Source organism: Stenella coeruleoalba (assembly GCF_951394435.1).
Source record: "Stenella coeruleoalba genome assembly, chromosome: 7".
NCBI classification, from domain to species: Eukaryota; Metazoa; Chordata; class Mammalia; order Artiodactyla; family Delphinidae; genus Stenella; species Stenella coeruleoalba.
This window is the reverse complement of record NC_137153.1, coordinates 120,937,783-120,950,160: the sequence shown is the minus strand read 5'-3', so window position 1 is coordinate 120,950,160 and position 12,378 is coordinate 120,937,783. Positions and strand designations below refer to the sequence as shown.

The 12,378-nt window shown below is 60.9% G+C and overlaps 3 protein-coding genes across 6 annotated transcripts; 2 read left to right on the top strand and 1 right to left on the bottom strand.

The window, feature by feature from the left end:
• Positions 1–37: 37 nt before the first annotated feature.
• RPL7A (ribosomal protein L7a) lies at positions 38–3,576 on the top strand. 2 transcript variants are annotated; one of them, XM_079925588.1, is made up of 8 exons: positions 38–57; positions 650–770; positions 1,338–1,487; positions 1,787–1,927; positions 2,125–2,204; positions 2,524–2,654; positions 3,169–3,238; positions 3,410–3,576. In XM_079925588.1, exons 1-8 carry the CDS (start codon positions 55–57, stop codon positions 3,512–3,514), a joined length of 801 nt encoding a protein of 266 aa, XP_079781714.1. In that variant the 5' UTR covers positions 38–54; the 3' UTR covers positions 3,515–3,576. The 2 variants fall into 2 exon arrangements, with proteins under 2 accessions (XP_079781714.1, XP_079781713.1); XM_079925587.1 differs by lacking the exon at positions 38–57 and adding an exon at positions 482–550.
• Positions 3,577–3,694: 118 nt separating this feature from the next.
• On the bottom strand, positions 3,695–8,098 carry SURF1 (SURF1 cytochrome c oxidase assembly factor). Of its 3 annotated transcripts, XM_079925584.1 has the most exons (9): positions 7,894–8,098; positions 7,764–7,815; positions 6,712–6,845; positions 6,547–6,629; positions 5,498–5,689; positions 4,541–4,613; positions 4,292–4,454; positions 4,021–4,102; positions 3,695–3,940 (listed from the first exon to the last, which is right to left on the bottom strand). In XM_079925584.1, exons 1-9 carry the CDS (start codon positions 7,966–7,968, stop codon positions 3,871–3,873), a joined length of 924 nt encoding a protein of 307 aa, XP_079781710.1. In that variant the 5' UTR covers positions 7,969–8,098; the 3' UTR covers positions 3,695–3,870. The 3 variants fall into 3 exon arrangements, with proteins under 3 accessions (XP_079781710.1, XP_079781709.1, XP_079781711.1); XM_079925583.1 differs by having other exon boundaries at positions 3,696–3,940; positions 7,764–8,098; XM_079925585.1 differs by lacking the exons at positions 6,712–6,845; positions 7,764–7,815; positions 7,894–8,098 and having other exon boundaries at positions 3,702–3,940; positions 6,507–6,610.
• On the top strand, positions 7,960–12,364 carry SURF2 (surfeit 2). Its single transcript, XM_079925590.1, has 6 exons — positions 7,960–8,168; positions 8,257–8,411; positions 9,115–9,218; positions 11,312–11,500; positions 11,683–11,843; positions 12,138–12,364. Exons 1-6 carry the CDS (start codon positions 8,091–8,093, stop codon positions 12,219–12,221), a joined length of 771 nt encoding a protein of 256 aa, XP_079781716.1. The 5' UTR covers positions 7,960–8,090; the 3' UTR covers positions 12,222–12,364.
• Positions 12,365–12,378: the final 14 nt, after the last annotated feature.

Below are 12,378 nucleotides of genomic sequence, written 5' to 3'. Positions count from 1 at the left end.
GCATACATATTACCCACAATTCCCTTTCCTTTCTTTCTCCGCCAACCGTTCAAGATGGTGAGTGTCCTTGGTGCCAGCAATGCTGGCTTTCGGATCCGGGCTCTATCCGCTGCCATCCTTCTCGAGGCGTGACTGCGCAGGGATCCCTCCACGGCCCAGCGCGAGAGGAGCCCCGCGGGGCCTCGCCTAGAGGCACTGGGGCCGCATAGACTCCTCGGCAGCCGGGTCTGGGGAGGAGGAGGATCCGGGGTGCGCAGCGCCGCCATGCGGGTTCGGGGCTGACGGGGCCGAGGCGCTCCAGCGCCCCGTGGGCTCTTCCGTCCCGGGGGCCGCCTGGGGGCTTGGGCAGGGGGTTCTCAGTCTGTCTGCCTCTGCTGTTTGGAGCCCGCCGCACTCCGAAAGGGGCCGCGGGGCTGCCGAGGCTCGTGCAGATGATGTGAAAGAATATTTGCTATCTGAGTGATGGTGAGGACGTCCCTAACCACCAAGATCGCTGATGCACGAGCGGGGGGGCGGTCGCCGGGCTCGCGGCGCCTGCGGCTGGGGCCAGGTTTGCTCACGGGGATGTTGGGGCCGGCTCGGGACCCACCCCTCTTCAGAGAGACTGTTGGGGAGGCGGCGGTTGAACTGGGTGTTTCCTTTTGCCCAGCCGAAGGGAAAGAAGGCCAAGGGTAAGAAGGTGGCCCCGGCCCCCGCGGTGGTGAAGAAGCAGGAGGCCAAGAAGGTGGTCAACCCCTTGTTCGAGAAAAGGCCCAAGAATTTTGGCATTGGTGAGTAAGAGACGGGAAATGTTGAAACCGGCTGCTTAGAGGGTATCCCCCAAAGAAGAAAAGCGGCTGGTTGAACAGGTTATGTTTCGGCCTTGCTAGAATTCAGTGAGTTTGGAGTCGAGGCTACTTGGATGGGGATTCTCGCGTTTTGGCCGCTTTCTAGCTGTAACCCGGCTCGGTTCTTAATCTCTCCCTTTGAGACGGGGCAGTGACGGCGCATCCTTCGGGGGCGCACTGTAAGCGCCTGAGCGTGGGGCAGTGTGGAGCCCAGATACTGGCCTTGGGGTTCAGCTGGGCCGTCACGAAACCAGCTCTGCCGGAGCAGAGGCGATGGGGCTGCGGTACCGACACACGCCTCGGCTGCTTGTTGAGTGAGGAGAGGGGTCGGTAGTGTCCCCCGTGATCCTAGGTGTCTGTGTGCAGGTGATGCAAAAGAATGTTTGCTGAGACGTGGTGATGCCATTTTAAAGCACCGAGATCGCTGACGCACCTACGCCCTTCTGAGTGGCCCTGAACACGAACTGGACAGGGAGTTTGAGCCTCACGGTGTTGCCCTTTACTTCTCAGGACAGGACATCCAGCCCAAAAGGGACCTCACCCGCTTTGTCAAATGGCCCCGCTACATCCGCCTGCAGCGGCAAAGGGCCATCCTCTATAAGCGGCTGAAAGTGCCTCCCGCCATTAACCAGTTCACGCAGGCCCTGGACCGCCAGACAGGTGAGGTTCTGTGGCAGAAGCGCAACGTGGCGAGGGGTTTCTCGGGCACGGGTGCCACCTTTACTTGGACACCGGTAGAGCTGGGGCCTGTAAAGGGGCAGGGGTATCTTCAGTGCGTCAGTTTATTAAAACTTAGGATCCTTTGTCTAGTTTCCAGAACGCGATATACTGAAGAGATAACGTATACGACCTGAGATCTCTTGAAGTGCACTTGTGTTCAGGACAGTGACCTAGCATTCGTACGGTTAAGTGATGTAATCTTTTAAACTGTCGACCTGAACTGGCGGTCTTTTTTTCAGCTACTCAGCTGCTTAAGCTGGCCCACAAGTACAGACCAGAGACAAAGCAAGTGAAGAAGCAGCGGTTGCTGGCCCGAGCTGAGAAGAAAGCTGCAGGCAAAGGGGATGTCCCCACCAAGAGGCCACCTGTCCTCCGAGCAGGTGAGTGGCCCCGCCTTGAAGAGGCTGAATGGTGGGGCAGGCTCTTGGCGATGATGCATGAACTTCTTCACCTGGAATCGCTGTGAAGAGTAAAATTCGAGCTTTTTAACCCTGAGTCATGGCGGGGCCGCCGGGGCAAGTGCTGTTGTGCCCAGAAGCCCCACCCCGCTGCCACACAGACTGCTTGTATGTTCTAGGGGTTAATACTGTCACCACCTTGGTGGAGAACAAGAAGGCTCAGCTGGTGGTAATCGCACATGACGTGGATCCCATCGAGGTACGGGTGACTTGTTCTCAAGCGTTGACTGCTGGACTGAGATTGGTTGGGTCCTTGTTTGTACCAGGAAGACAGCTCAAAGCTAAATACTCGGTCTGGCAGAGGCCCTGGCAGGGTGGGGAGCACTGTCAGCTTTCCGTCTAAGGAGTCCTGACAGGGGAGCCATCTCGTGGCTATTGCAATGATGTGATACTCTCACTGAATTAAACCTTGAAGTACAAGTGTAGGAGCTTTTTAACCCTGAGCAATTGCTACCACGTTAGCTTTTAAGTTACTGCTTTTGCTCAAGATACTCTCTAGAGCTAATGCTGTCTTCCAGCTGGTGGTTTTCTTGCCTGCCCTGTGCCGTAAGATGGGGGTTCCCTACTGCATCATCAAGGGCAAGGCCCGGCTGGGACGTCTGGTCCACAGGAAGACCTGCACCACAGTGGCCTTCACACAAGTCAACTCGTAAGTGTGCAGTGTAGCCCAGAATTCCCAAGAATCACTAGGGGACAGCCTTCCCCCACCCCCAAGTTTGCTTAATTTCTCGGGATCTTAGCTTAAAGACCAACCTTAAAATACTTTCTTCGGGCTTCCCTGGTGGCGCAGTGGTTGTGAGTCCGCCTGCCGATGCAGGGGATGTGGGTTCGTGACCCGGTCCGGGAAGATCCCACATGCCACAGAGCGGCTGGGCCCGTGAGCCATGGCCGCTGAGCCCGCGCGTCCAGAGCCTGTGCTCCGCAACGGGAGAGGCCACAGCAGAGGCCCGCGTGCCGCAAAAAGAAAAAAGAAAAAAAAAAGAATACTTTTTTCTGAACCTTTGCCGATGATGGTTATGAATTTCTTCACCTGAATAAACCATGTTGTCATGTTGTCATCTGAGGCAGAAGGTTTGTGTTGGAGCTAAAAAGGAAGTCGCTGATGCTTTCTGGAAGGGTAACTGAGAGGCCAGTGACTCCCATTTTCCCCTCTGCCTTGTTAGGGAAGACAAAGGTGCTCTGGCTAAGCTGGTGGAAGCCATCAGGACCAATTACAACGACAGATATGACGAGGTAGGTGGCACACTCACACAGAACACTGTTTTCTGGTAAGCTGCGTCTTTAGTCAGAACTGCCTGGCTCTCGGCTCTTTCTGAGCAGTTGTATTTGCCAGTCAACTTGGAACAACCCAGTAGAAGTGCGTGAAATGACCCGCCAAGCTGACTGCCTGTCTTCTTGTTACAGATCCGCCGTCACTGGGGAGGCAACATCCTGGGTCCCAAATCAGTGGCTCGCATCGCCAAGCTGGAAAAGGCAAAGGCCAAAGAACTGGCCACCAAACTGGGCTAAGTGTACACTATTGATTTTTCTGTACATAAAAATAATAATAATAAAAAAAACCCTGTTCTTCAGCCAGTGTTGGGCATTTTGGGCTGAGAGGTTGGGACAGTGGCAAGTGAACCCTGCGTCCTTATCTCTCATAGGGCAGCGCTTATGTGTTAGTCCAGTTTTGAAAAGGCCAAGCAGTACTTGAATACGCTGAACCAAGCCCGGATCTTAGATGGACTAGTTCATTTGGGTGGAAGGAAGGCGCTACACATGCGATGTAGAGATTTATTTATACCAGTAACACGTCATCAGCCTAAAGTCGAGTCTCTTGAAATGGTTTCAGCTGTTCAGGGACAGGGCTACATCCGCCAGCCTTGTCACACACCAGGAGTCCGGCTTAGGAATTTCTTAAACCACAGGTACGAGGTGGCCGCGCAGAGTCCGTACCTTAGGTTGAAAGAAAGTGAGCGCTGTCAGGGGCTGAAGGGAGGGTGGGGCGAGCAGGAGTGGGCGGAGCCCGGGCTTACCAGGTGATGATGTACTGCATGTGCTCGTTCCTCAGGGTCACTCTGGTCTGCCCTCCAATGGGTCCTCCAGGGACTGTGCTCTCTGCGGGGACAGTGGGCTGTGTCCTCACCGGGGGCTGTGCTACCAGCTGCTTGGCACTTAGTGGCCAGTCAGCCAGCCCCCCCATGTCGCGCTCCACCAACACGGGCGCTGGGGGAGCGCTGGGGCGGAAGTGCCGGGGAGCTGTCCAGGGTCAAGAGGAAGGTAGAACAGGGCCTGCTCACGACGTACTGAAGTCGGCATCTATGAAGATGGGCTCTGCGCCTGTGAGCCGGGCCATGGCCTCCAGGTCCCGGTAATGCCAGTGGTTCCTCGCGGGATTGTTCTCGGGAACAAAGGGCTTCCTGGTCTCCGACAGCCTCACCATCCCGACTAGGTCCACTTCTCCCTCAACCTGCCCAGGAAGGTGTGAGATGCTCTGTGGGGCCCTGCATGGAGCCTGGATTGGTTCCTACAGGGGGACGGGTTCACGCCCCTTACCTGGCCTTTGCGCCGTGTATCTGGATTCATTTTCTTCCTGGGCACAAACCCTCTGTTTACCAGGATGGTGACTCTGGAGTAGTAAGAGCGCGCTGTTTGAGGTCGGGGACGGTTTTTGAATAAAGGTGGTCACTAACGGTCACTCTGGCGCCTCCCTCCCGGACCACAGCACGGTAAGGGTTTAAGGGTCAGTAGAGCTAGCTGGAGGGGGGAGGGGGTGCCCGACCCTGAGTGCTGTAGGTTCGCGGCCTCCGCGCCACTGTCGCCAGCAGCAGCGGCCTCCGCTTGCTTTGTGCTTCACCTGCTGCACCCGCAGCCAATGACCAACACCGCCCCGCCGCCTCCAACTACTGCCTCGCGTGTCTGCCCACAATCTCCCGTCCTAACCAGGGGAGTCCCCGAGCCGCAGCGTTGGGGCCCATCCCAGACCTAAAGCCAGAAAGCTGGGGGCTGACAAGGGACCTGGGGTTTCATTTGTACGTTACCGTCGGGCAGCTGCTCTACTTAGCGGCCTTGCACTTGCGGAGCCCCCAACGTGCACGTCACCTCCTTCCCCTGGGATGCTCCGCCCGTCTCCTCACTCACTATTTGACCCAAAGAGCCCCGGGGAAGCCTTCCTCGAGTCGACTCCCTCCCTGCAGGGCTGGGGGTTCCTTTCTCTTGAGTTGCTCTGCTGGCCCCTCAGGCTGCACCCTAAGCACTAAACGTGTGGGCCACTCATGGACGGTTTCTCCAGAGGCCTGTTTCGTTCACCTCTCCTTCCTTCAGAGCTCAACAGGCAGGCGTTGTTCAGTAAGAAGTTAATTGGCTTAATAATGTCAGAATTACACATTTCAAACTCCCAAGGAGTCGAGCTTATCTGGGTTTCTTGGATTCCCCAGGGCTGGGGGCTGAGAAGGAAGGAGGTGGGAAGGACCGCATCTGCCGGGCCGGTCAGCTGCCCCGCGTCCCACTCACCCCAGGGCAGTGCAGTGGAAGGGAGTGACCACGTAGGCACCACTCTCAGCCGCCGACGAGAGCCGGCCGGCCTCCCGGGCCTCCCGGGCCGGGTCCACCATGGTCCGGGGCATCATGTACAGCTCTTTGGAGTGGTCAAAGTGCCCCCTGACCTTCACCGGCCGGTACTCCAGTTTCTGCAGTTCCATCGGGCTACAAGAGAGGGGAGGAGCTGAGACCAAGCCAGGTTTGGCAGGAAGACAAACCCTCTCAAGGGTCTGCAAACCACGAAGCCCACCGTGGCCTGAGAAGCAATGTAGAAGGGGACACACCGCCACGGTGGGGTCTGCGTGATGCGCCCTCCAAAGGGGGAAGCTGATCCCTTTGCTGCCACATGGGAACGTGGATCTGTGCTGCCGAACAGTCCATGTTTTCAAGAAAAGCTTGAAGCTGTGGCCGCCTGCGTGAACACGGTAAAATACGCGGCCAGAACCGCCTTCTGCAAGCCGAATGGGACCCACTTGTTTGCTCCTCTGTCGGGAAAGCTCTGTGATTTTAGCTGGCACTCTTCGGACAGTGCCTTTTTTTTGGCTGTGCCGCACAGCTTGTGGGATCTCAGTTCCCCGACCGGGATGGAACCAGGGCCCCCTGCGGTGGAGGCCTGGGGTTCTAACCACTGGACCACCAGGGAATTCCTAGGACAGTGCTTTTAAATGAGGGGAGAAAGCAGTCGAATGCCTGCGCATTTTCTCACAGTACCATGCTCATGTCCAGACGTGACATGCGCGTGCCCTCCCCTCCAGCTAAGAATTACTGCTGCAGAAAGCCGTCAGCACTGTGGGGGGGTCCCTCAGCTACACTGGGCCTGGAAAAGGCACGAAACCCAGGTTCAAAGATCTGTGTCTGTATGACAGGCAGCTTCACGAGGGCAGTCGGGTGTCAACAGGAAGCCTAGCAGGACCCCTGATTTTGAGGGCTCCCCTCAGGGTCGGGAAGGGTGGCAGCAGCCAGGCCCCACTGCTGACCTCACCTGAGCCCCAGCCCCGGGGGGGGCGGCCTCACACACTCACTCTGCGGGCAGCGGGATGGGCTCGGCCATAACTCTAGACTCTAGTTCTGCGATGAGCTGTAGCTTCCACTTCCGGCGCTGGACCTGCGGACACAGGGCATAAGCCTGAGCAGATGGCAGCAGAGTCAAGGGCTCAGAGCCAGGAGCGCGAGAAGCCAGGCTTTACCTGCCACGTCCCCAGGCCAAAGGCAGTCACAGGTATGAGAAGCAGAAACCACTGGAGGAAGGAGTCGTCTTCCGTTTTTGCAGCAGTTGCTCCGGCTGAAGAGCTGCCACACCTGCTGGGCCTCCAGACCAACCCTAGTAGATGTCACAACATGGGCATGGGGCCGGAAGCCCTGGAACAAAGAACTGGAGCAGACAACTCCTTGAAGCTGCCGTGACTACCGGAGAGAACGTGATGCAGAAGAGGGCCCAGGCCACCACGTGCAGTCGGGAGCCCAGCACATGCGTCCAGCCCAGCTCCTAACCCAGTGCCCAGCGCATGACACCCACTCAGTGGACAGTCACCCACTGAATGAGATCCAGGGCTTCGTCCTGGCTCTGCCACCAACCATGACCCTGGGTAATTCATGGAACCACCTCACGCCTTTTGTGCAAGAATATGCTGAGATGTGTCCTGTCATGAAGGTGCACGGGTACAGGCTACTGTGCTCTGCAGACTGAATGTGATACACTCGGGAGAGTGGTTTACAGAACTCAGAACAGCTGTTCTTTTTCATCGTTCATAAATTTAAAGTCGGCAGAACAAACACAGGAAGTACATTTAGGCTCTCAGAGGGTGAGTCCCATCAACGGAAAGCATTACGGGTCTGGAGGATGGTGAAAAGGCAGGCCTGGAGCAGGCTTGCAACGTGCCTTTACAGCGTGCACAGCACTCTACAGACAAGTACCCTTTGCTGTGCCTTGGAGGCAACATGCAAACCGTGGTGATTAGCTAGGCTTTCCTTTAGGAGCCCACACAGTTTCCGTCCTGGGTTGGCCCCGCATCAGCCCGAGGTGCCGTGGGGCGGTTATGGCACGTCTCGGGACGAGCGTGTCGGGCGGCAGCGCGGACGACAGCGCCCGCCAGAGCCCGCGCGCACCCAGGGCCCGACTCAGAGGCTCGGGCGGCAGTTCCAGGGCTTATCGTGACGCCACGCGCCCCGGCAAAGCGGAGGCACGGACGGACAGGGCGGCTTTCCCAGATGCCGAGGGCATCCCTGGACGAGTCCTCACCTGGGCGCGAGATGACCCCAAGGGCGCTCCTCCGGACGGCGCGGGCCGGGGCCTGCGGAGACGCAAGGGGCCGGCTGAGCTCGTTCAGTCCGGGCGCGCGCCCCCAGCCCGGCCACCCCGCTCCGCTCACCGGCCCCGTGCCCGCCGCCCGCAGCAGCGACCCCAGCCCCGCCGCTCGCAGCCCCAACCCCCTCGCCGCCGCCATCGCCCCGCCCGGGCGCGCGCTTCCGGGATCTGGAGGCGTCTGCTTCCGGGGCGCCGCCCGGCCCCGCCCCGGCCCACGTGGTTCGAGCGACGTTCGGCCTCCAGCTCCGTGCGCGCCGAGCCATGATCGAGCCGCCGGCCGATGTATGCGCCTTCCTGCGGGAGCATCCGAGCCTGCGGCTGGAGCCCGGCGCCCGCAAGGTGGGCGGGCAGCACAGGACCCCGCGCGACGGGCCCCGGGTCCCCAGACCGCCCAGACCCCCTGACCGCCCCGCCTTCCCGCCCGCAGGTGAGGTGCGTTCTGACGGGCCACGAGCTGCCCTGCCGCCTGCCGGAGCTCCAGGTCTACACCCGCGGCAAGAAGTACCGGCGGCTGGTCCGCGCCTCCCCGGCCTTCGACTACGCCGAGTTCGAGCCACACATTGTGCCCAGCACCAAGAACCCGTACGTGGCTGGGCCGCGCCGAGGCGGGCCCGGCACTGCCCGGGAGGCCTAGGGTGGGACAGTTCCTAGTGCTGAGTCTGGCCGGAGCTGGGTAGACTCCAAAGCCCCGACCCCTCCCCGCTGGGTGAGCGCTCCTCAAAGACGCGGCCTGTTCTGCAGCGCGCACCCTCCCGTGAGATAGGAGACCTGAGATCCAGGTGGGCGTCCTGGAGCTGTGAGTCACCTGGGATCTCCAGTGAGGCCCGTCCCCCGTGCGTGTTTGCTTTTTTGTAAACGTGAGGTCTGTCACCTGGGCCTGTCTGCTTCCAGAGGATTGGAGCGCTTGCGCTTGGTCACCTTTAGTTTAAAGGAGAGCTTTGGTTTAGCTGAGAGCGCACGGTTGACAATAGTAGTCAAAACGAAGAGGGGCATGGTAGACGCTCCCACTGTCGAGCACTTTGCCAGGCTCTCGCCGACGTGCCTCTCTCGTGCTGGAGCAGAGTCCGGCGAGGCTGGTGAGGCCTGTTTTCCAGGTAGACGGTGAGAGGCCGCAGTCCGCCTGGATGAGTGCTTCTCCAACCCGGCTGCGGACTGCAGTTGCTTGGGAGCTTCTAAGAATCCTGATGCCCCAGCCACGTGGTAGACCTCCCCTGTCAGTCTGTCTGGGGGAGGCCAGGGTGGAGAACCCTGGGTCGGGATCCTTGCTTGTGAACTGTCCCCTTAGGCACCAGCTGTTCTGCAAACTCACCCTGCGGCACATCAACAAGTCCCCGGAGCACGTGCTGAGGCACACCCAGGGCCGGCGGTACCAGAGGGCGCTGCAGAAATGTAAGTAGCCAAGGCGGGACGTGGGTGTCTGGGTGCTTGCCTGCCCTCCCCCAGGACCAGCGCCCCTAGAACGCAGAAGCGGCAGCCCGGGCGTCCTTTGGTGGTACTTGGTGGACGCAGTGGTTCGGGTCCCAGTACAGTGAGGAGAGAGGGACGACGGTAGAGACGGTGCAGAGCCAGAGGCAGACTCCGAAGTGATGCAGGTTGTATTAAGTGCTGTGAAGAAGACGGTGTCAAGCGAGGCAGGTGGACCTGTCTTATGCAGGAGGTTCTCGGAGGGTTTCCCTTTAGACTGAGACTTGAGGGACTGCGGGGGGTGGGGGCGGGGAGGTGGGGAGAGTGCTTCGCTTGGCTAGGGGGGTGTCTGGAGGATGGCCATTGTGCCACCAGGCAAGGTGGGGTTAGAAAGGCAGGTGGGGACGAGACCACAGTGGGTCTTGGCAGCCGTGGAGTGGGGATGCCCTGGAAGGGTTAAAGCAGGGACTGGCCTGATCTGTTTGTGTCTCAGGATCACATGTTGCTGCCAGGGGAGAGGGGAGGGGAGGGGCCACCCGGTTGCTGTGCAGTCACCCAGGTGAAGATGCCGGTGGCTGGGGTCGCCAGGTGCTGGCAGGGCAGATGGAAGGATGTGGGAGGTTTCTAAGGGTTTTGTGGATAGAATCAGCGGACGGGGGCAGTGAGGGAGAGGGGGAAACCGGCTGTGCTTCCCAGGGTCCTGGTGTGACAACTGGTGGCTGCTGACGTCACGAAGGTGGGAGAGTGGAGTCTGAAGAATGGCTTTCTGGGGAAGAGCACAGGTCCCTTCGCACGTTACAAGTGGAGGTGGATCAGGGAGGGTGGCTGTTGAGAACACGGACCAGCCCTCAGATGATGCAGATCAGCGACACAGACACGGCGTCTGCATCCCGTGGAGCTGGGTGACAGGCCCGGGCCTGAGCTCAGAGGAGCCCCGTGCGGTCGTGTCTGAGGCAGAGAGGAGTCTCAGGGACGCAGCGGTAGCCTCGTCAGACGGCCCCGAAGGGCAGGTGCGAACGGAAGAGTGAGCCGAGATCTGACGGAGGCAGCTGAGGTGGCGAGGTGGGGACAGAGCCAGGCCGGAGCGGGCCAGGAGGCCTGAGCCTCCCCGCGAGCGAGCGAGGCGGGGGCAGGGGGAGCGGCTGGGCAGGCCTGGGGACGGGAAGGAAGGTGAAGGAGGACGAGCCCGAAGGCCTTGCTTCCCAGTGAAGAGATGAGGCTGCGAGCGCGGCGCTGAGGGGCCTGCGGAGGCAGGACACGGGGTCCCCGGGCACCTTGCTTCCCACAGCCGCGCTCAGCTGCTCGGCGAGGCGGGAAGGGGCTGCGTTTCCCCACGAGTAGGGAGCGGTTCCGATGCCGGGCCGGGGCGCCTGGCCATGCGCAGGTTCCGCTCTGCTGGTGACGGGGCCGCTGTGCGGCCGTGGAGGGGGCGGCAGAGGGGCAGCCGGGGATGGGGCCCTGCAGGTGGGCGGTGACGAGAGAGCCGGGGCCCAGCAGGGCTCGTCCACCCCGTGAGTGACGATGGCCGGAGTTGGGGGACAGTGAGGGCCGACGGAGGGCGAGCTCCAGCAGCCGGCTGCCCCGAGTCCTCGGTGCAGGGGGGCCGGTGTGGCTGCAGCGAGGCTTCTCCGTGAGGCCTCGTCCCCGCCCTCTGCTCTGAGCCAAGGGTCGGCAAGGGCCAGGCACCAACTTCCGCTGAGCCCCGCCATCCAGCGGGGGTCCTGGCCGCTGTGCCCGAGGGGACTTCCATCTCCGGGGGACAGGCTGGCCCGGCTTCCTGTGCCCGCTCAGCGCCCTCCCAGCCGTGGCCGGCTGGAGCCAGAGAACAGATGCTCCAGGCGCGTCCTAGTCGGGGAGGAGAGGAGAGGGAGGCCTTCGCCACCCTCCTGCCCCGGGCCCGCGTCCCCACGCGCCCCCCTGCTCTCCCGAAAGGAACCCGGCTGGCGACGCTCGCCTTCCTCTGCTGATCTTACCTGTGGGGGGAGGGTTCGGGGGGCCCTGGCGGAGCTCAGCTCTGTTCCCCGAGGGCTGTGGGGAGACGAGGCGGGAACCGGGCAGCGTGCGTATCTGTCTCCCAGACGAGGAGTGCCAGAAGCAGTGCGTGGAGTTCGTGCCCGCCTGTGCCGGCGGCAGGCGTCGGAGGAGGGGAGCCCGGCAGGACAGTGGCGGGCCGCCCCGCCCTAGAGCAGCCTTCTGGGAACCCCCGTCCAGCGATGACGGCGCCGCCCCAAGTGACAGTGACGACAGCATGACAGACCTGTACCCACGTAAGCCAGGACGCGCCCCCCTCCCTGCCCATCCTCTGGATTCGGGCTGCGACCGCCCGCTCCGTTTCTGTCAGCCGTGAGCAGCTCCCTCCCGCCGTGTGTCCTCCAGTCCTGGGCCCGGCTGACCCCCGACACGGGTGGTGGACTCGACCTAAAACGGCCCAAACCTCTGCTCCTTCCAGCCGAGCTGTTCACCAAAAAGGACCTGGGAGGGACCGAGCATGGGGACAGCACCGACGACTTTCTGACAGGGGATGAGGACGAGAAGCCAAGACGCCGCAGAGAGACGGGCCCTGGGGACAGCGAGGCCGCGGGCCGGGAGCGGGTCCCCAAGCGCGGGAAGGTGGGGTGCCACCCCCAGGGCTGCCGGCGTGGCAGCGGCTTCTTCTAGCTATGGTTTCAGCTTCTTTAAAAAAAACACCTTTCTCACAACCGAAATCTCAAGCTAACGCTACGTTAAGATAAGCGCCGAGGCTGCTCTAATGGGGGCGGGGGGCTGCTTCCTGGTTTGCTGCCCAGGAGTTTCCACTAAAGCCTCTTCCTGTCTGCGGGCCGGGATTGCGGGGGCCGGGCTTACAGCACCCCTGCGTCAGATCAGAACGCCTCCACTGATCAGGATTCTCTGTTTGTGCCGCAGAAGCAGTCCGGCTCGTTGAGAAAGAAGTCCAAGAGTCATCACCGCAAACCTAAGAGCTTCAGCTCTTTCAAACAGTCAGGTTAATGGAAAGTCGCTGGAGAAAACGCATCTTGAGAGCCTTTCGAGAACCCTCCCGGCATGCACGCCATGTTCCTCTTCGAGGTGCCCGCCGTGCGTCCTCCCAACTGGTGGGATGTCCATCCACTCCTCGTTTGCTGCCCCAGAAGGCCGGGCCGGGGGG

Coding starts and splice junctions, on each gene's coding strand:
- RPL7A (XM_079925587.1), top strand. CDS start 497: ATGCACGAGCGGGGGGGCGGTCGCCGGGCTCGCGGCGCCTGCGGCTGG. Junction 2,205..2,523: donor ATGACGTGGATCCCATCGAG/GTACGGGTGACT, acceptor GCTGTCTTCCAG/CTGGTGGTTTTCTTGCCTGC. Junction 2,655..3,168: donor GCCTTCACACAAGTCAACTC/GTAAGTGTGCAG, acceptor CTGCCTTGTTAG/GGAAGACAAAGGTGCTCTGG.
- SURF1 (XM_079925583.1), bottom strand. CDS start 7,968: ATGGCGGCGGCGAGGGGGTTGGGGCTGCGAGCGGCGGGGCTGGGGTCG. Junction 6,630..6,711: donor TTGGCCTGGGGACGTGGCAG/GTAAAGCCTGGC, acceptor CTGTGTCCGCAG/GTCCAGCGCCGGAAGTGGAA. Junction 4,103..4,291: donor CTTCATAGATGCCGACTTCA/GTACGTCGTGAG, acceptor CTGTCCCCGCAG/AGAGCACAGTCCCTGGAGGA.
- SURF2 (XM_079925590.1), top strand. CDS start 8,091: ATGATCGAGCCGCCGGCCGATGTATGCGCCTTCCTGCGGGAGCATCCG. Junction 9,219..11,311: donor CCAGAGGGCGCTGCAGAAAT/GTAAGTAGCCAA, acceptor TCTGTCTCCCAG/ACGAGGAGTGCCAGAAGCAG. Junction 11,501..11,682: donor CATGACAGACCTGTACCCAC/GTAAGCCAGGAC, acceptor TGCTCCTTCCAG/CCGAGCTGTTCACCAAAAAG.